A 20,273-nucleotide genomic window follows, 5' to 3' on the forward strand; every position below is an offset into this window, starting at 1 on the left:
TGTTGTAGTGAAGTCAGCGCTGAAACAGAAAATGTACCCATATGCTCAGAACATTCCCCTGCGTGCTCTCACCGTCATCTAAAACATTTTTCTCATGTTTTTTCAATAGAGCAGCTCCAAACTTCATACTTGATGATATCATACATTTGAGTTTAGCACTATGGTTATTGATCTGAGAGTGAGTTGTCCATGATGGCAAATATTTTTGGGTTGTCTTATACCATAGGAATAACATGTATGAATTTTGGAAATGGGATTAGTTCCCCTTTCAGAGTAATAAGAAACACCAGTAACCTGGTGTGTGTAACTCAGCTCAAACTGCAGTTCTCAACTCTGATCAGGCTTTGCCGAGGCCGACTGGGAGGACTTCTGTGGTTTGAGCTGTAGTGTGAGTGAATGTCTACCATCTAGTGGCTGCTTTTGGCAAACATTCAGAGACGCCAGGAGAGACAATTCAACTGGTCGCATTACTTCCTTTAATAAACTGAACCAAGAAAACACATATTACAAAATATTTTTTTTTCTTTTTACATACACTTGAAACCATTCTCTCCTCCCTTTCCTTTTCCAAAGCAAAAAAAAAAAAAAAAAAAAAACAGAACCATGGACCATTATTTTTTTTAAGCGTGTATCATTTTCTTTATGTAGAAAATAACTGCACCAAAAAACGAAAAAAGCTTTTGTTGCACAAGTTGGCAGGGAGGGGACAATATACGAGATGAGGCTTTCACAGCTCACCAGGAAAAGCTGGAAAAGTCAAGTTTCTCTGTAGTGTAAATATGTTTATAGCTTTATACTTGAATTAGCAGAATAGCATGTGTATTAAGGAGCAGGTCTGTCGTGATGTAGTGATTTAATCCATATTTGAGACAGGAAGGTGAGCACTGCAGGTTTGTTATATGTAAAAGGAGGGAAAATCTTCACGTGGGCTGAGAAATCGTCGCAGTTCCGTTAAATTGATGACATAATATATGGAACAGCCTTTGGGTACAATAAAAAAAACACAGTCCTGCAGATGTACACTGTTGTAGGTGACATCCAAAGCAGAAACTTAACCCACACTTTCCCACTAGGCCCAGATCATTCAGGGGTCGCTGGGTTCGCAACGGAGGCACAAGACTGAAAACAGGGGAGCTAGCCGGCAAGTAAGGTTCAACGGGAAACTTGTGGTCCTCAAGAGTTCCTATCAGTGTGCCTCAAATATAACCACACACAGTATTTCACCTAATCTTCCATCACACTGTCACAAACACCACCCCCTCACCGAGTGGAGGACAGCAACTTCATCGTCCAAAACACTGGTAACTTTGTTGGAAGCGGGCACTGCAGTGGACATAACAATCATTTGTTTTGGAAAGAAAGGAAAAGCGCTGCTTTCAAAGTTGAGTGTGAGCTGCATGGCACTCAATTTGGAAGCTAGATATCATTCAAGTCAAGACCTTCATCGGACAGAAAAGACCGAGGGACTGCAGGTGGTGACTGTCCCTAAATGGACTGTTAAAGGTCCCCCAGGTGCAGACACTCCCTCCAACAAACCATGACAACTTGTTCAGAGCTCAGTGGTGTTCACAACCTGAAAAGGCTCTTAATCTTTCTCTTTAAGACATTCATTTTCAAAATCTTTGATTCAACATTAGCTACCTGCTCATGGTCCAGTGAGTCACAATCTGTAGGTGTCCCTCTGCCTTTCCCATCAGGCCAGGATTGCGGGAGGCGTCCCAGGATACCTAGGTCTGTCTCCCAGAGGGTCAGCGGGCAGCTCCATGGGAAAAGCGGAGGTCCTGGTCTTTAGGGAACTGTGCTGCAGTGGTAGAAGCAGCAGTCCCCAGTCCTGCTGGGGCCTCAGCTGCAGCCGAAGGTTTAGGCGGAGAGTCTGCAACCCAGGGCGGAGGGGGCTGTCCCCGAGCCAGAGCATCCACAGCGGGAGAGGGGTTCTTGCTGCGCTGAGCGGCCCCAGCTTCCGAGTCCTGCCGAGATATGAGCTGGAGCAAGGCAGCTGCCACGGCGGGGCTGATGTCCTGGCTGGGTTGGGTTTCAGACCCGGCCTGTTGGGCATTTCCAAGTACGAGAGCTGATGGAGGTGGGCCGGGTGGAGAGGGTGGCCGCTGATCAGCAGATGGAGGCACCTGGTTGGCATCAAGCTGTTTTCTTTTTGATGCTGCAGCATCTGAAGAAGCCAAAACAGGACAAAGGACAAAACATTAGGTATCAAGGCATATTTGGCATAGATATCAACATGTGGACTATCTATGCTATAACCTTTAATTGTATTTTTCATCATCTTCTATATGTAATTTACAATTATGTATAAATAAAAATGTATTTTTGTCAAATGGGCCTAACGTGGAGTTACACAATGTTGACATTCCTACCTTCACCACAAGAGGGAGAGCAGAGCACTATAACTGTATCTTCACACAAGAGTATCAGTTTTCGAGTGTACATTTCTATCTGTATTTTTGCAATAAAGTTAACTTTGTTTACCAATGGATGTCGCGTGAATATGGTGAAATAAATACTAAAAATACTCTTGTCCTAAAAACAAACATGTCTGGCCAACTAAAAATCTACAATCATGAATCTACTCATAGAAACCTGTGTTGAAAATGAAAAAAAAAGCTTTTATTTAAATGTGATTCATCATCACATCATTAAAATTTATTAAACACAATATGACATTGAATTAAATCACTATATGGGACCAAAAATATTAATGTATGCAAAACAGATGCAGCTGTATTTGTTTTTCCTCCAAACAACCACGGTAAACAAAAGGGGAAAAATGCGGGAACTAGGTGAGAAAACATTAGGAAGGGCATGTACAGCTGGATGAACAGAAAGGGTGACTTATGCAGGAGAATTTTAAGTGTTATAAAGGTCAGGACAAGACTACTAATTAGGATTAGTGTCTTCTTTTTTTTTGATCTACAGCAGTGCAAGGCGAACCGCAGTGACGAAGGTTTCAGAGGCCTTGACAGGAGAAATAACCAGAAGAAAACAGGTCTGTTACCATTCCAGTGTCAGCAGCACAGTCAATAGTTTTATTCAACTTGCTAATCACATTTTTTAACTAGTATCTGAGTCAGAGTGAACAGTTTAAAACAAAAAAGAAAAGTGTGACAAACCAAAGTTAAAAGAAAGACATGCAGGTGAGGTCTAAAGATTCAAAACATTTATTTTCACTTGATAATTTATTAGAATTTCTTCATAAAAAGGCTGACATTACAGACTGCTTAAAGAAACATCGCTTCCTGCGGAGAATCCATGACACCTGCTTCATAATGAAAATGAGGTGAGAACACGTGTGGAGAGATGGGACAGATACAGAAACAAAGACTGTGAGAAAGAAACAAGGAAGTGAGAGGAACGTGGAAGGGAACAATACAGTGTGAACCTTTTCGTTTTACTCAAATGAATAACACTAAACTTTCTTCTGGTTTATTGAATACACCAGTGAGAGATGTCCGTGTGCACCAAACCTTACCCTGGTTACCAAGGTGACGACAAACGATCGACAAACATTTTGCGAGTTTGTATTTTTATAGTATATGAGGTGGCAAAGGGGACAATGGTGAGCGCGGGTTTATCGAATAACGCCTTTACTTTTCAACCTGAAACCCATTTTCCCATGTTTTTGCTTCAAAGAGAATAATGGGAGCACATTTGATTTTTATTAGTGCAGTATTGAGCGAAAGGGATTCAACCAGCAGCCCCAAAATCGGCTGCAATGTAACCACTTGGGGCACAAGTGCACCATCAATATATGTCCACTAAAAGGCCACTTGTTTTTGCCACTGACAGGCTCTGATTATTATTCTAAGTGTCTGACAACATTATGGACAGGATCCTAACAGAGAGAGACCTTTTGTTTAAGAGAAGGATCCCTTGTGTTTAACCAGGAACAGCCCCAATATCCCCAACACCAAACCTAACAGACTACACAAATAAATAGGAATTTTGCAATCGCAAAACGCACTTCATTCAGAGTTTACAGAAACAAAAAACTCACAAAAGGTTGGTTGCTTGGTTCGTCGTTCCACTGTTTTAACAATCACAAACTCTGGGTTGGTTTAAATAAACCCTTAATTCATCCAGTTAGATGTGAAAGTATGCTGGCTCTATACACGCGAAAAATGACTGCATATTTAGATAGAGCCTGGTGGGTTCGGTGATAGCAATTGTGGGGCTGTTTCTGGTTAAACAGAGATCTTTCTCTTTCATAAAAAGGTCTAGGGATCATATCCAAAATGTTGTCAGACACTTGGAAAAACAATCTGAGCCTGTCTGTTACAAAAACAAGCACTTTCAGTGGACGTAAATTGACAGTGCACGTATGCCCTGAGTGGTTACATTGCAGCACATTTCACGGCCGCACACTGCAGCCCTCTAATTCAATACTGAATTAATTTTAAAAATTGTTCTTCCTGTTATCATGTAGACACAAAAACAGGGCAAAGTAGGGTCCAAGTTGACAAACACCTAAGTTACCCTTAAGGATTGTCAGGGATAACGGAGGGAGTCGGAGATGCATTGAAAGTGTAACAGCCTAATTCATTTGGTTAATTAATCATCTTGTTGATTTCGTCTGGTATTCTAAATTGTAGCTAATTTCAGCATACAGGAATTTTGAGTACCGACACTCAGTGAGCTTCTGTTTGTTCTCTGCCCTGCTCTCCTCATTCTTGCAGTCCCCAGTGACTTTCACCTGACCCTGGTTCTCCCCTTTTTCCACCCTCTAGAGACTAAACCCGGACTTGCCCTTGCGATCAGTAGTAGAGGCGGACGAACCGCGCATTAGTGCCTCCTCTGATTGAACGCCATTGCTCTCATCGCCTTGCTCCTCGGCTTGTGGCTTGATGATGTGGCCCAAAATGAGAGCCAGCAGGTTGGCCTGGTCTTCCTGGCTGAGTTGTGGCTCTCCGGATGTCGGTGAGAGTTCCTGGGGCTCTGGAGGCGGTTCTGGGGGCTGGGACCTGGCAGCGGACTGGGCCTGGTCCTCTGGAGCCCCCTGGTGGTCAGCAGCCTCACTGAGGGCAGACAACGACTGGCTGAGAGTCTCTGGGTTGGAGAGGTTGAGGAGCTGGGCCACCTGAGGCAGGCTGAGGTCCGTCTGTCCCTGGAGGAGGTTCAGCAGTACCGCCAACTCTGCTTGGTTCAACTGCTCTGCTGCAACTTCCAGGCCTGAACACATTCACGCAACCAGAATTCAAACTATGAAAAAGCAATACAGTGCGAACAAAAAACATTTCTACTTCATTCTAAAATATTTTTCACTTGCAAGCAGTGCAACACTATGTCAGCGTCCTGCACTTCATCTCTGTCAACATAGGTAACAAATAACAGGGTTCCCACACATTTTCATTAACAAGATTTCAAAACTTTTGCATGACTTTTCAAGGATAAAAATAAAATTTTCTATGATCGCTGGCAATTATAAAACAAACATTGCTCTATCTAAAAAATGCAGTATAAGTAGTATTAGTGTAGCATAGAATAGGTATGGAGACTGACCTATATGACCCTACATGTTAAATGACATTGTCATAACATCGTATTTCTCCTGTGCAAAAATATCAGAAAAAAACTCCATTCAAACATAAATGCAGCAACCTGGCATACACGGAGGGAGAAACGGTAAGTACGGGTGAGTGATGGTAAGCAAAACTCTGACACACATTGGTGCATGTTAGAGCTACGTCATGTCAACAGCTAACTACGGGAAATACATTTGCTGTTATGTTACTTTATGTGGTTGGTTATCCACAGAAACAATTAATGTTATTATACACAACAAAATTTCATGACTTTCTCAAAAACTCCTGGAAGGCCTAGTAGATGAGAAAGTGAAATTCCATGACTTTTGTGGGAACCCTGAAATAAGTAGCGTAATACTAACAGGACATTCAGAAAACGCTGTCATGATGGGACACCCTCGCAGTTGGGTTATCACTCCATCAGCGTTACCAAAATCTGCTAAAATCTGCTAATTATCTTGTTGTGTTGTGTCGAAAAAGCAGAATATAGAAATATTTAACACGAGGCATATCTTGTGTTTCTGCTAAAATCCTTGTGAAAGGCAGCTGTTACCTGACAACTCACTCTCTAAGTTGACTGTTGAGGGCGGTTTTCCTGGTGGAGGCGGTGGGACTCCAGCCGGGCTGCTTTGGGGCCGGCTGTTCTCTCCGCTGGAGGTCCCCGTCACTTCCTTACGGGGCACTTTGGGTGCAGGCGCCTCCTCAGGCATCCCGCTCTGGCGTGCACGACGTCGCTTCTTACTCCACAGCTCGTGGCAGTCCTGATGGTGAGGAAGACTGGATACGCAGATGATAAGTAGACATGCAAAAAAAAAAAAAAAAATTATGAGATCACAACTGAGAATTACAGATCTGCACTCAAACAAAAAAGTCTCCAGGGTTCCCACACATTTTCTTGGACAAAATTTCAAAACTTTTCCACAACTTTTCAAAAAGCCATAATGTTTTTTTTCTTGCCCTACCTGCCTGGCATTCTATGAACATTATCAGTTTAAAATTCAAACATAATTTCACATAGCTGGCATACGCAAGGAGACAAAGAGAACATGGAGAGACAATGAAGAAACGTATGTGACGGTAAACCAAATATTGTTACAGAACGACACATATAAGGGCAACGTCACCTCCTAGTTAATATCTGCCGTTCTGTCACATGACATGGAAGGTTATTTACAGGAGATTGCTGTAAAAATTTCATTGCACACAGCAACATTTCTTAACTTTTCAAAAACGTTTCAATGATTGTTTTCTAATTCCATGACTTTTCCAGGCCTGGAAAATGTGATTGTGATTTTGAATGACCATGGGAATCCTGAGTGTCGAAAGAGATAGCAAGCAACAAAGTATTCACAGTGTGCATTTCATATATGAAAGTGCAGGCCGTGGGAATACTGACTCTGGCGGCGGCATCTTGCTGGGCTCAATGTTACTCAGAAAGTCGCTGTTGAGAGCCTCCTCTGATGTGCAGCGCCGTGCAGGGTCGAGGGTCAGCATTCGGTCCAGCAGGTCCAGGGCAGGAGTTGGTAAACTGTGCAGAAGGGGAGAGGTTTTTTGACTGTTGGAACAGACGAAGGGGTTGATCACAGCTACTTTGGTGTAAGCTTGGGATGGCTACGTACAAGGCAAACTCCTCCCGCAGTTGCCGTCTGTACTGCTTCTTGGGTTTCATGGTGTTGAAGAGCGGAAGTTTAATGACGTCAGGCCAGACTGCAGGACAGGGACTCCCACACAGACGGCTGAGGGAAATGACAGAAAGGATAAGATGGGCTCAGTGAAAATGAAACAGAGACACTGGGGTGTGAAGGGCTCAGCAGAGGTCATTTCTTGAGGTGTTGTGTTCAGGAAATGGAAATTCATGTTCACAGCAAAGGACAGAATACCTGATGAGCTCCAGCTGTAGAAGTTCCTGGTTAGCCTGGAAGATGGGCTTTTTCTTAAAGAGCTCTCCCAGAATACACCTGAGCCCCGACGGAGAATCATTAGAGGTCATAAGAAAGTACACACAGACATACATAAAAATTAAACTGAAAACTGAACTAAAAACACAATTTCAAGTGTGATTGTGACAAAACCTACTGTTTTAAAAATAGAATACATTTCTAATATCACAAATCCTCTGAGAGATTTTCCAAAAAATCATCTGAGTTTAAAAAATTAATTAATTAATTAAATGAAATGACTCTGTTTTAAACATCCAGTCTGCTTGTAATGTTGGAAAGAGGTGCACTTTATTTATTTCCTTTTACTTCCATTCCATTAAAGATATCACCATATATACCGAAGAAGGCATCATTTTAAAATCATTACAATCACTTTACAAAATCTAGTCGAGTTCATGGAGCCTACACTACATTAAAAAAAGTAACGAAAAGAATAAATAATGTGAAAGAGGAAATGAAGTCTGAATGAAAAGATATTTATGCTACCATGACAGCGTCATACTCACCCACAGCTCCATACATCAATGGCTGGAGAGTATCTCTCCTCTCCAAGCAGGAGTTCAGGCGGGCGGTACCATAGTGTGATTACTTTATTAGTGTACGGCCGACTGGGGGCAAGAAGACAGAGACTCAGTACACAGTGAATATATTTACACTTGATTTTTGAAGATGTTTTTAGATAATCCAAATGGGCAATATCGAAAAAAACAATGGTTGTACAACAAAAATGCATTGCAGTATGCAAAATTTGCTGGTCGAAAATGACAGATGACGCACAACTTCCAACTTTGTTCAACATTTGAAGATGCACAAAGAACAGTAAGCCAGTAATGTGTCCCACCCCTGGTAGTTAGATACTTGCCGATATCACACTAAAGACCCTAACCTAAAAAACAATGCCAAAAATAATCTAAATCCTTAGTATTATTTTATCTGAATGTTAGGAGCATACCAGAGCACTTTGAGTTGTTAACTGACCATTTTACCGTGACCCTTTTCTGTTGTGGGTCTTACTGAAACTTGGTTAAATTTATCTCGAGTGTTTCTCCTCAATAAATGGCTGCAATCCTCTTTTTAAGCCAAAGAGAAAGTAGACCAGGTTGTGGAGTATCCCTCTTTGTTTTAAAGTCTGTTAGGTACACTCTGAAAAGATTTAGTAACTGGTAATCCTGATACGGACAGCTGTGTTGAACCATTTTTTATTGAGTTATTGGGTGCACCTTGTTTTCCTGGCCATGTTGTCACTGGCTTTGTATCTAGACCACCGAGCTGTGTGGTAAATGTTAACTCTTTTGTTAATGAACTTTTGAACACTATTGTCAATGAGTGCAAACCCTGTTTTATATTAACATTAATTTACTGCAACTCAACATACGGAAAAAGGAAAATCGATTTGCAAATTAGAATCAGAAACAACTAGAATTTCTATATCCAGTAACCCACTGATAGACAATATTAGTAGTTGTTGTACTAATGAACATGGACTGTCTGGCATATTCGTTACTGATATATCAGACTAAAGCACGTTGTTGCAAATATTATCTCAAGAAATTTAAAAATGTCCCATGTGAACAGTTTGTTGATAAATTCTCTAGTATTAAATGAGATAAATGGGACTTCATTCAGCATCTATACCCCCCCAGTGCTTTCACTAACAGGAATCTCTCTGAAGGACAACAATTTGACAGACACCACCATCTAGTGGACAGTCATTGTAAGTGAAGAGAAAAGTCCACGCTCACTGCGAGATTTAATTACTGCTTCAATAATCATAATTAATCAGAAACTTAAATTACAGAAGCCAGCGGATGATGTTAAACACTGTTGTCTTACCTTTCCTCTGAATTGTAAAGTCGGGCCAAACCGAAGTCGGCCAGTTTGATCTGACCTCTGTACAGACAAACACATAATAATCCAAGATTAGGAGCAACACAACCAAGCATGAAAAAACAAGCTCTGTCAACAACTAACATTACTGAGAACTGCACTTACTAACCCTAAAACACACAATACAACTCAACTTAGGCAGGTTATTTTAACTATCTAGTTTGCATTTATACAAAACAATTTGTGAAACTTGCTGTTACTGTGGATACCCCAAATCATTTTTTTTTGCTTTTTTTGGTTTGATTTAAGTTTTTAAATGCTGATACGGGCATCAATTCGATAACATTAAACAGAATGAAGAGTGTATTTTGATACGATAGAAAGCCAAATCAATAAGTGGATTGTTCAAACTCAGTAAATGTCAGGCGAGGTGGGTCAACAAACGTCTTAACTTCCAGTGTCTATTTACAGCTGTAGAGGAGCAGGGCAGTGAGGAAGAGCAAACTTCAGCCTGGCTCTAAATGTTCCGTTTCACAGCAAAAACCCACATTCAGCAACTCTTATAAACATCTTATCTACTGCGGCTCGTTCAGCTTTCCCTCACATCCTGTAACGTTTGGATGTAGAATTGTACTGAGCAAACAGCTGCAAGGAGTTGCTTTATTCCTTTCGTTTGCTGTTATTTCAAGCTCTCAGCTAGTAGCAAAGTAATTAGCTTTGCTGCTGACGTGCCTAAAAACACTCCTGTCTTTAACGTTAGCATTCAACTGCGTTTGGTCTTCAGTTTACAATATTTACAGACTACAGCTGCATTTAAACCATCTGCACTGCACTGTTCCAAGTTGTTGATGTGGGTAGTGCCATATTATAGCTGATATTGTTTAAGTCCATTTGTTTACACATGAATAAAAAGTAGATCAACCACCTGTTGGTGATATGGACACATCAAAAGACACTTGAAACAGCTGTTACTTATAAAAATCACTCATTGTTAAAGGCCTTGCTGCTACTACAAATGAACCACAACTAACTGTGTACATAAAGGACGCCAAAATATTTCACTCCAGGTGTCCACGTCTTCTGTTTCTTACCTGTTGTTGAGCAGTATGTTAGAGCATTTGATATCTCTGTGCAGGAAGTTGTTCTTATGGCAGTAGTCCAGACCCTCCATCAGCTGGCGCATGAAGCTGCGGATGTGCTCATGGGAGAACTGGACCAGGCCCGACTCCAGCAGGCCCATCAGGTCGTGGTCCATGTACTCAAACACCAGGTAAAAAGCACCTAAGATAAGAGGTTAGATGTATTCAGAAATCAGAATTACAATTAAACTCACATGAACTGAAGGTAAGAGAAGTGGACCTTGAACTTAAAGTGTAAATCATCACTGCAATCAGCGCCAGCCCCGCTGTCAGGGGGTCAAGGGGTAGAGATGACCCCGGCCCAAGGCCCAGGAGGGGCTTTAAGGTTGACCCTTATATCAGATCAAGTACAACAATTTACTTGCTGACTTGTATCAATGACAATTTAAGTTAAACGCATATGCATGATAATTACATTTGTTATCATTAAAACACATTTCAACTTGTCGTCTTATTTCCCACCCCTCGCAGTTATTATGAAAACAGTGCAGTCAAGTGTCAAGATGTGCAGAACACACGCACCACCAATGTTAAGATATGAAGTGAACTGTAGCTTGGCTAGTAAAGTCAAAATACCCCCAACTAAAATTGGGGCTCAAAATAAGAAAGCCAGGTTTAAGAGAGAACAAAAATATGAAAGGAGCAGAGTGACAATGGCCAAATTTTATGGCCAAAAAAAGTGTGGGGAGACACCGAGTATGACAGGCGAAGCTGAACATGGCAAAGGTGAGGAGCTAGGCAGGCTAGCTTAGAAATCCACTGTAGCAGGCTCAGTTGTCAACCTACTAATTTGATACTCATATGATACCTACTGGTATTATATGCAACTAGATGACCTCAAGCATCCTTTTGGTGCCAACTATGTGCAGGAGTGGAGCTCAATTTGGAACATTTTGTTCCCCCGTCTATAGTTCTTACTGGCTGATCAGCACTGCTCTCTGTGGGAAAATTTAAAGAAGGGCTGCAACAGTGAACAGTAACCAAACCAACTGTAGTTATAATATCACTCATAGTTTTGGAAGGAGGTTCTGGTCTTGTATTATTAAATGTGTATTAGGAGTGCCTTAAATAAGAAAAAAAAACCTTCATATCTTAATTTTCTTTAAGTGAGAATGCTTGAACTTCAAATCTGAGTTAATAATGTTTTCTGGTGGTACCGAACATTTTTTTTACATTTATCATTTTTGCATTTATTCAAAATGTAACTGAAACAAGGTTTACAACCTGACAGACTGTGATCTGAAGTTTATCTGATTCATTTTATCTCAAATTCCCAATCGATTTATCTTAAAAATGGGTAGGGATACACAGAGCACAGCAATACGTAATAAGTGTGGTAGTTAAAGTATCAAACGGTTTTTTTAACATGAGGTACTGTCACACAGTTGGGTCTTTTACTTGATAAATCAGCGAGTTTTTTCCTAATAAAGTTTCATGCCATCATTCATCCCGTGACTTCCACTGCAGCACTGAGATGTGTGCACAATGGTGGGGGAAGAAAATCTGCACCATGGCGGTTCATAGCTGGTGTTTCAGCCTGACAGCTGATGGAAAACATTTCCTATGTGCCGCTGATTAGAGTCAAAAGTACAACATATCTGAAAGTTTCAGTAAGACAGCAGTGGGGCAGCACTGCTGTTCTTTCCAGCCCTGGAAGATAGTGACTAATCCTCTTACCTTTGTCCTTTTTGAAGTCTAGTGCATCCTGCTTGTCGGTGACGATCTCCTTCATGTTGACAACACTGCGGTGTTTGAGCTGCCGCAAGATCTTGATCTCTCTAATGGCTGTGATGGGGAAACCCTCCTTTTCATTGTCCAAACGCACTTTCTTCAAAGCCACCAGTTCACCTGCCGTGTTAAAAAGAAGAGCCAGTCAAAATGAGAATTCGGTCTCTGCTTGTCTTTCGACTCAGATCCAAGTAAAAGTCCCTTACCTGTGTCTTTGTCCTTGGCCTTGTACACCTGGCCGTAGGTGCCTTCCCCTATGATGCCAATGATATCGAATTTATCTACACAGCGTTTGCCCCAGTCGCTCTGGGTGTGTTTGCGCTCACCATATCGTGGGCAGCAAATCCTGTAAACCGCCAAAAAGACAAACAAATAAGACGTAACGCGAGATTTTATAAAAGGGAGAATTGAAGTGGGACAGTAATAAAAGACACTGACTTTGGTCTCTTCTTAAGGACTGCCTGGGGTAGCGGTGGGGCCTGGCGGATGGGGGACTGTGGGGGTGAGGAATCACCTCCAGGCAGGGTGGGTGGTAAAGGAAGGTCGATGAGTGAAGGTCGGCTGCGAACTTCCTTCTCCTTTCTAGATGGCCTCTGGGGAGGGGTGGACTTCTTTGGACTGACAGTGTAAAAATAATACAAAGAGTTTCAGAGAAAAGTGTACGTAATTAAATAGACAGCAGAGACACGCACATAAGATATGTGGCTTTTAAAGCTCGTTATTTGTTGTAAAATAATTGTGCAGGAGTAACATGTAATTCTGCATGAGCCTCAGAGTTTACATTAACAGGTGTGATAATCTGTAATCACAGTAATCAGGGGGCTCTTACTCTGTTTAGTAAATGTTATCATAAGGGCTTAACATGCAGGAGCTGACGTAGAGTAGACCCAAAAGAGAATGTGTGCTTATTACAGAATATAAGTCAAATGACAACATTAACTCCCATTTGCAAAAGTCGGTTGTGCCTTCTTCATGCTTGTGTGCTAAGTAAACTGAATTTCAAACAAGGCAGTTCAGAAGTGTTGCTACAGAGAGTGTAGTTGCAGGTAAGTGAATGTGACTTTGTGTACCAGAGCGCCACGGTAAAACAGAGAGGCAGGTAGAGCGCTGCCCAAAAAAGTTTTTTCCCGCAGGTTTTAACACCAGCAGGATATTAAGTGTCAATTTGTTCCAGATATGTTGCGTTATCTTTTCTTGTAGCATGCCAGTTATCATAATTTAAGTATTTCACTGCTGTAAAGATGATCTTTAATCAAACTGGGTTTTCCATGCAGTAGAAAAACTATATTTATATATATATATTTTTATATATTATATTTTTATATTTTTTTTTAAATTGGTGTTACATCACCAATGATGACAAGGAAAAAGGCTGCGGCATTCGCTTTTGCTAAGAAAGGCAGAAAACTGACAACAACCAGAATACAATGTGCTGCACTGGACCAATAAACGCCTTTAGTTAATGGGTGATGTAATGTTTTGACAATATGGTGACCAGCTGCTAACCAACAATCTGCAATTGAAGTTAAAAGGTATGCTAAAACGTGTTTCAGCTGAGAAACTGGCAACGCAGTAACAGAATCTTGATTCATCTTTTACCAGAACTGCCTAGTTTCACCGTTTAATCGCATTTTTCTCAGCCTCCATTTTTACAATACAGGAAACATTATGGCGCCCATTTTCTGTTCACAAATACTTCTGTTACAGCCTAACAGTGCACTTTAATATTTTTTGAAGACATTTAAGGTGAGAAATAGCTGTTACAGTGACAGAATCTTGGGTTATATTTGATGAGCACTGCCTAGTTTAACCATCTGATATATGAGTTTGAGAAAGAGAGAGCGCGGGTCTCCCTCGCAATCTCTGTCTCTTCGTGTTTGTTTACGCAGGCATAGGAAAATAAAAAGTAAAGTACAATCTGTAGTTTGAGCAAGAGCCCTCGAATCAGCAAAAATCCGCTAGATGACCCAAAACCTGTCATCTGGCATGAGCTGGGAGATCTGGGCACTGGTAAGATGGAGGGAAGTTTACCATAATTATTTACTCATACTACACGCACTGTTATGATACACCTTTGACTAATGTCTAAAGGAGGCAGATATAAAATCAGTGACTCGTCACAAGTTACGAAATCTTCAGGGATGTCTTGAAATGTCTCTTACCTCACATGAGTGATGATAAATGGATGACAATGCAACAAAAAGGTGATAACTTCAGCGGTGTATTATCTGTGTACTGCGGGCTGAATTTTAAAAGCACGGATCGAAGTTGCACAAATTTGATTTTCACTCAGACAAGAGGCGGGCCTGTACTGAGACGAGTCTCCAGTGAGACATCTGTACGACTCACCTGTCCTGAGTGTTTCCCAGCAGTGCAGGCGGTAAAGGTAGAAGAGGCAGCGTCGACGTCTTGTGGAGCGGGAGCTGGCGTACAGGGCTGCGTGGAGGAGCCGGAGGCGGCGATTTGGCCTGGGATGTGGTTGGTGGTGTAGGAGGCTGAATTACTGTTTCTGCCTCAGGTGGCGGTGGTGGAGCCTGGGTGGCTGGGGCGGGTGGCGCAGGAGGAGAGGGTGGAGGAGGTGCAGGAGAAGGGGGGGAAGGGGAAGGTAGGGGAGCAGTAACCTGATCTTCACTGCTGGGAGCGTCCTGGGGTAAGGGTGCAGGTGGTGGGGGCGGAGGTTCTGCTGCTGCAGAGTCTTTTTCTGGCTGAGGAGCCGCAGCTTTAGTTGGCCGTGATGAGGAGGAGCCTGCGGATTTACGGGCCGACGGAGGAGGGGAAGAAGAAACACCACCACCACTAGCACGAGCAGCTGCCTCTGCCGCCTGCCGTTCCTTCTTCCTGCGGCTCAGCTCTGCTCCCAGGCTGGAGTTGAGTGGCAGGCGGGTGGCGGGAGGGGAGCGGCTAGTTGGCCGGCTGCTGTGTGAGCTGGCCCCCGCTGCCACAGAGGAAGTGTGCCTCTTGCTACGGGAACGAGAGGAGGAGCGACGAGAAGTTGAGAAGTGCAGAGGGGAGCGACTTCTGGAGCGGCCAGAGCGTCTAAATAAAAGAAATGCATTTCTTTAAATGTCATAAACATTTCATATTCTAGCGCATGTTCATGGAGTCAGAGAACAGCATAAAAACATGTTGCATGCATTTGGAAATTCAATTTTTAAAAAATGAACAGAGTTAGCAAACATCTTCAATCACCAAACAAAATGGCCGTTGATCATCTCATGATAAAAACAAAACGTTGTGGACCCTTCGACATTGAATGTAACAGACATGAATATAAATATAGATAACTAAGCCAAAAGTGAGACATCTGTTTTTCCCATAACCTAAAATAATGAAGTTTTTTTCCTTGTCTAATTTTCTAGTTTACATTTGCTTTGACTCACTTCCACTCACAGATATACATCACCATTTCTTCAAAATTAATAATAGAAAATTTTGAAACAACCAGATAAATAGCTGTAAAAACATTTTTGCAATTTTGAAGACATTTCTAGACTTTTCGTAGCTCTATTATTCTGCTGATACAAGTAATAATCAGTCTACTGCATACTCTACTCTTCCAACCAGATGTGGGAACTGGAAATGATAACTGGCTTTGTATGATGTGGGGAAGGTATAAACATCAAAAATATAGTCTCATTATCTATAAAACAAGTGTTCTCACAGGGGCTGCTGTCCCCAGTTCTTCATTGAAATTGCATTTCATTTGCCTTTAAAGAGAAAAATAACTCCTCATTCAAGTTCACGATTAACTGACATTTTGCACTGAAAAATAAAATGGCTGAAGTGTGGTCACTTGTCTGTCTTGACACCACCTTCAGTCTTTAATTCTCTCACCTTCAAGCTTTTGTCTGCTACATAAGGTCTACAAGCGACTCTTAAACAAACTTCCTTTTTAACAATAAATATTTTTGCTAAAGGAAGACGGGCAGTGCAAGTGCAACAGGTCTGCCTGACTTTACATTTACAATGCATGTTGCTCATGTTTAAGCAAATAGCCCAATATAACCTGGACGTCAGAATATCAAATGTGTGTCACTATGCAAAATACTACAAAGATTAATGGGGGTCTTTTGTTCGGTGCAATACTCACCTGATATTATATATATAAATGTCAGCTGTTTATCTTTTCTAAACATTAGATATATCAGTGATAGTCAACTTACGGCACACGGGCCAAATCTGGCCCCCAAGAGGGTGCTGGGTGGCCCTCAAACCACCTGATTCACAATGGAACTTGTTTTTGTACTTTTAGTATACAGGGGGTCAGAATGCATGAAATGGCATCAAAGTAGTGCTTGTTTTTTAAGATAAACGGCATCCCCTGAATCCCCTGACATAAGTCCTAGCTAGGCCCTAATGTCCTAAAATCCTAGAATGGTCCTAAAATCCTCAAATCATCTTAAAATCAGAGAAACATCCTAAAAAAAGGAAATGTCCTTAAATCATAAAAATGTCCATAAATCCAGCAATACCACCCAAAAATGTAAACATCCTAAAATCCTAGAAACGGCCTAAAATCTTAGAAACATGTCAGGGGCTGCTGTAACTGCAACCACAAGCTCCTCCTATTTTGCAAAAGTGGCCCCCAAGCAAAACAAGATGAGGATCCCAGGTGTATACTCACCGAGACATGGGGCTGGTGCTGGAGGACCTGCGGGTAGCATAGGGGCTGATGGAGCGTCTCCGTGAGTAGGGGCTGCTGTCCCTCTCAAAGCTGGAGGACCTGTGTCTGCTGCCATAGGGGCTCTCCGATCTCTGTCTGCTGCGGCGGGACATGTCCCCATAAGGACTGGGGCTCTGCTGGGCCACCCTCCGCTTGGAGTAACCGTCGTCCACCTGCTGCACATACCCACTGGCCTGTGGACTCTCACTGCCAGCCACTCTCCTGGGACTGGGCGAAAGAGCAGCGCTGGTGGTCTTCCTGCGGGGGCTGCCCCCTCTTGAGGACTTGCCCTTAGGGCTCGACTTGTGGGCCTTAGAGGACTTGCGGTGGCTCCTGTCTGCTCGGTTCTTCTGGGAGGAGGTGCGACTGCCCTCCGCTCGGGCCTCTTTCCGCTGCTGCTTGTCTTTGCGGGACTTCCCTGAGCGGCTGCTCTCCTTGCTGCGAGATGAGGATGTAGACGAGGTGGTGCTTCCTACACTGGCTACAGGCTGTAGCTGGGTGGAAAGCATCAGCTCCCCACGCTTATAGTCACCCTCCGGCTGGAGCTGGCGTTTGGATGAGGGGCCAGATGAGGCGACCTTCTCCTTGACCCTTCCGGAGCTGCCTTTCTCGCGGTCTTTGCTGGTCTTTTTCCTGTACCCTCGTTCACCATTCCCAGGGTCTCTAACTTTGTTAGGGTCCTTTGATTTTTTTCGGGAGTGTCTGTGTCCCCTGTTCTCTCTACTGACGACCGGTCTGCCGATATCCTCCCTCTCGTATTCTGGTGAGGGCTCCAGTCGGTCCACAACCCCCCTTTCGGGAGGCCTGGAGGACGGCAAGTCCGAGAAAGTGTCCGAGTCCGAGCTGATATCATCGTACTCCACCAGAGGCTTCACCGTGTGGACACCAGGTGGCGCCGCATCGCCCAGGGTAAAATATTCGGGTCCTGGTGCCGCCAAGTATTCCCGATTATGTTTGGTTGATTTATGCCTTTTACGTTTTGAAGAGGAAGAGGACATTGAAGATTTAAACTGCACCTTGCCGTCTTTGCTCGCCCTGTCTCCCGCAGAGGTATGAGTCGAGGCCTGGGTCTGGTGTGGCACACCGCTGTTGCTGCTAGATTCCGGCTTCCTCTTGGTCCCATGGTGTCGGTCCGACCCAGGCATCCCTCACGCCGGCGTCGGTATCGTTACCTCTCCTGCGTCTGGGCTTCGGTGGTCCAGGCAATTCATTCACAGCAGGAGAACAGCAGCTACTTAAAGTGTTACTAAGCAGAAACAGGGCAAGAAAATACACAAAATAAACAGACCAGGCCGCTCAAGTCCAGTCCTCCTCAGCGCCAATTCATTCCAGAGATCTCCAGCATAGCTCGTCAAAGCAAAAAAATAAGCCACGGTGGTTTTCCAGTGCTGTAAAGTTTGTACTTTGAATAAGTCAGTGAATGAAAAAGATCCCAACCAAACATCGGAGCATTGTGCTGTCGTCTCCGTCTCAATTTAGCTAGCACCGCTAGCTAATGCTCGGCGGCTAGCGAGCTGACTCGTAAAAAAGAAAAAGTCCCTTTGTGAAAGGTGTCCTTGTCCGGTGCCAAGTTAAGTAAAGGTGTTTTTATTCCACAGAATTACGGTCTTAGCATTCAGAAACAAGCAAATGCCTTCATTAAAAAGATGCTCGTTTCTCGAACAAAATGAAAACTTGACCCGGTTGGTACGTTACTGTTTACATGTTCCCTTTAATGTAAGTTTTATCTCCTATAAAGTCAATATTGATCAGAAATCATAGTATTTTCGTGTGCAGTAGATGTTCCAGTTTATTATCAATGGCTCTGGGAATCAACCAGGCCTATATTTAGGGCGATGCTAGTGGATTTAATATCATCCACAGCCCTAGCTGAAGGAGACTACAAACGCCATTGTGGCTCCTGTGACTAGCAACTTCTGCGCACAGCGGAATGAAGCGGAAACCGGAACACTGTCAATCTTATGCGTATCTTAGCAACGGCCTATCACAACACATGGCCCGCCTACTGTAGTCACGGTCGCGCGCCAGCAACGCAAAATGCTCAGTGAGATGCATCAATCTGTAAAAGTAAAAAAGAATTTCAACATTCTTAACTAGTTAAATATTACATGGTTTTCATTTGAAATAAAATAATACACAGCATTGTTCTCACAGGAAACGGAAATAACAGGACCATGTTTTTGTTTTGAAAACCGTACATTTAGCGGTCAATACAAAAATTTACAAATGAAAATAATGACAGTTCAAAAACCAGACATTTTTTATTACACATTTTCAAGTTTGACATTGTTTTACGTTATGTACCTAGATCAGATTTTTTTTTGTGGTATATGAGGGCAATTTCTCTAAAAACGTATTTTATGAATACAAAGCTGAAATAATGAGCAAATTGTTTGAATGTTTCTACCATATTGTTGCAAAAGGTGCATTTGTCATTCATGTCAGGTATGTATCTTTAAATAATAGAATTTACTGGATAGTATCTGTGTTTTTTTGGGGGGTTTTTTTGTTTTGTTTTTTGAAAAGCAACTCTTTGATTATGCAGCACTAAGGTACATTACCAACTGACATGATAAGCAGGTTTGTTATAGGTGCCACTTTGCACATTCTGCTAATTTTGGGGCCCTCTCTTGAGGAGGGCCCCTGTCAAAATCTAGGTTTAAGACCGTTCTTATCTGATTGCATATTCCTAAATTATTGTGTCAAATCGAGGGCAAGTAATATTCTAGCAGATAAAGTACAGGAAAAAATGTTTACTTTGCACAGAGATAAGATAAAATAAGATAAGATACTATGGGGCAGCAGTTTGCAGTGCAAAGTGGGAAAGAGTGCAAATATAGGTTAGGCCTACAGAGTGCAAATAAACAAAATATAAATGAGAATGGTTATCAATAAGGTGCACAAACCAAATGTGCACAATGCCTGACATACTAACAGGTTGTTAAGTGTCATAGGTATAAACAGGTTAAGGGTAAGGTACTAGTGGCTTCACATGCCATAGTAAGCAGTTAATTATGAGGATTATGAAAAATAGGCTTATGGTAAAATGCAAATCCAAAAAGAGCTGAAAAGGAGGCTGGAGCTACCAGCCACCCCATGTCAAAGCTGTCCATTTCTGGCAGATGAATCATGTTTGATAGAGTGGGAGGAGTGTGCAGTTTTATGAGGCTACTTTTTGATATTGCACAAAGGAATGTGTATTAGGTGACAAATGCATTCTTATGTTTGTCTCACATTTCACGTCACAAGTCAGGTCTAGTAGAAAGCAGTTATGGTCATCTTACCTGAAAGCAAATAGGCTAAGTATAGCCTATAGGGTGACAATATTTAGATTAGCTGATGGATGGATTACAATATCAAGCGTCTGTTATGTCAATTTAACAGCAGGAAAACAAGTGTGACAAACCTTATAAGCTATACTGCACCAAGAGCAAAAATGATT

The 20,273-nt window shown here is 42.4% G+C and overlaps 1 protein-coding gene across 3 annotated transcripts; it reads right to left on the reverse strand.

Moving 5' to 3' along the window:
- Positions 1 to 453: 453 nt before the first annotated feature.
- Positions 454 to 18,777, reverse strand: cdk12 (cyclin dependent kinase 12). 3 transcript variants are annotated; one of them, XM_042505166.2, is made up of 14 exons: positions 16,793 to 18,777; positions 14,518 to 15,204; positions 12,607 to 12,786; positions 12,375 to 12,514; positions 12,118 to 12,288; positions 10,393 to 10,582; positions 9,308 to 9,364; positions 7,981 to 8,082; positions 7,415 to 7,492; positions 7,154 to 7,270; positions 6,931 to 7,062; positions 6,100 to 6,311; positions 4,759 to 5,181; positions 454 to 2,167 (listed from the first exon to the last, which is right to left on the reverse strand). In XM_042505166.2, exons 1-14 carry the CDS (start codon positions 17,974 to 17,976, stop codon positions 1,749 to 1,751), a joined length of 4,092 nt encoding a protein of 1,363 aa, XP_042361100.1. In that variant the 5' UTR covers positions 17,977 to 18,777; the 3' UTR covers positions 454 to 1,748. The 3 variants fall into 3 exon arrangements, with proteins under 3 accessions (XP_042361100.1, XP_042361101.1, XP_042361099.1); XM_042505167.2 differs by having other exon boundaries at positions 4,789 to 5,181; positions 6,088 to 6,311; XM_042505165.2 differs by having other exon boundaries at positions 6,088 to 6,311.
- Positions 18,778 to 20,273: the final 1,496 nt, after the last annotated feature.

Source organism: Plectropomus leopardus, chromosome 18, assembly GCF_026936395.1.
Source record: "Plectropomus leopardus strain MGB_pleo_1.0 chromosome 18, ASM2693639v1, whole genome shotgun sequence".
In the NCBI taxonomy this organism is placed as follows: domain Eukaryota; kingdom Metazoa; phylum Chordata; class Actinopteri; order Perciformes; family Serranidae; genus Plectropomus; species Plectropomus leopardus.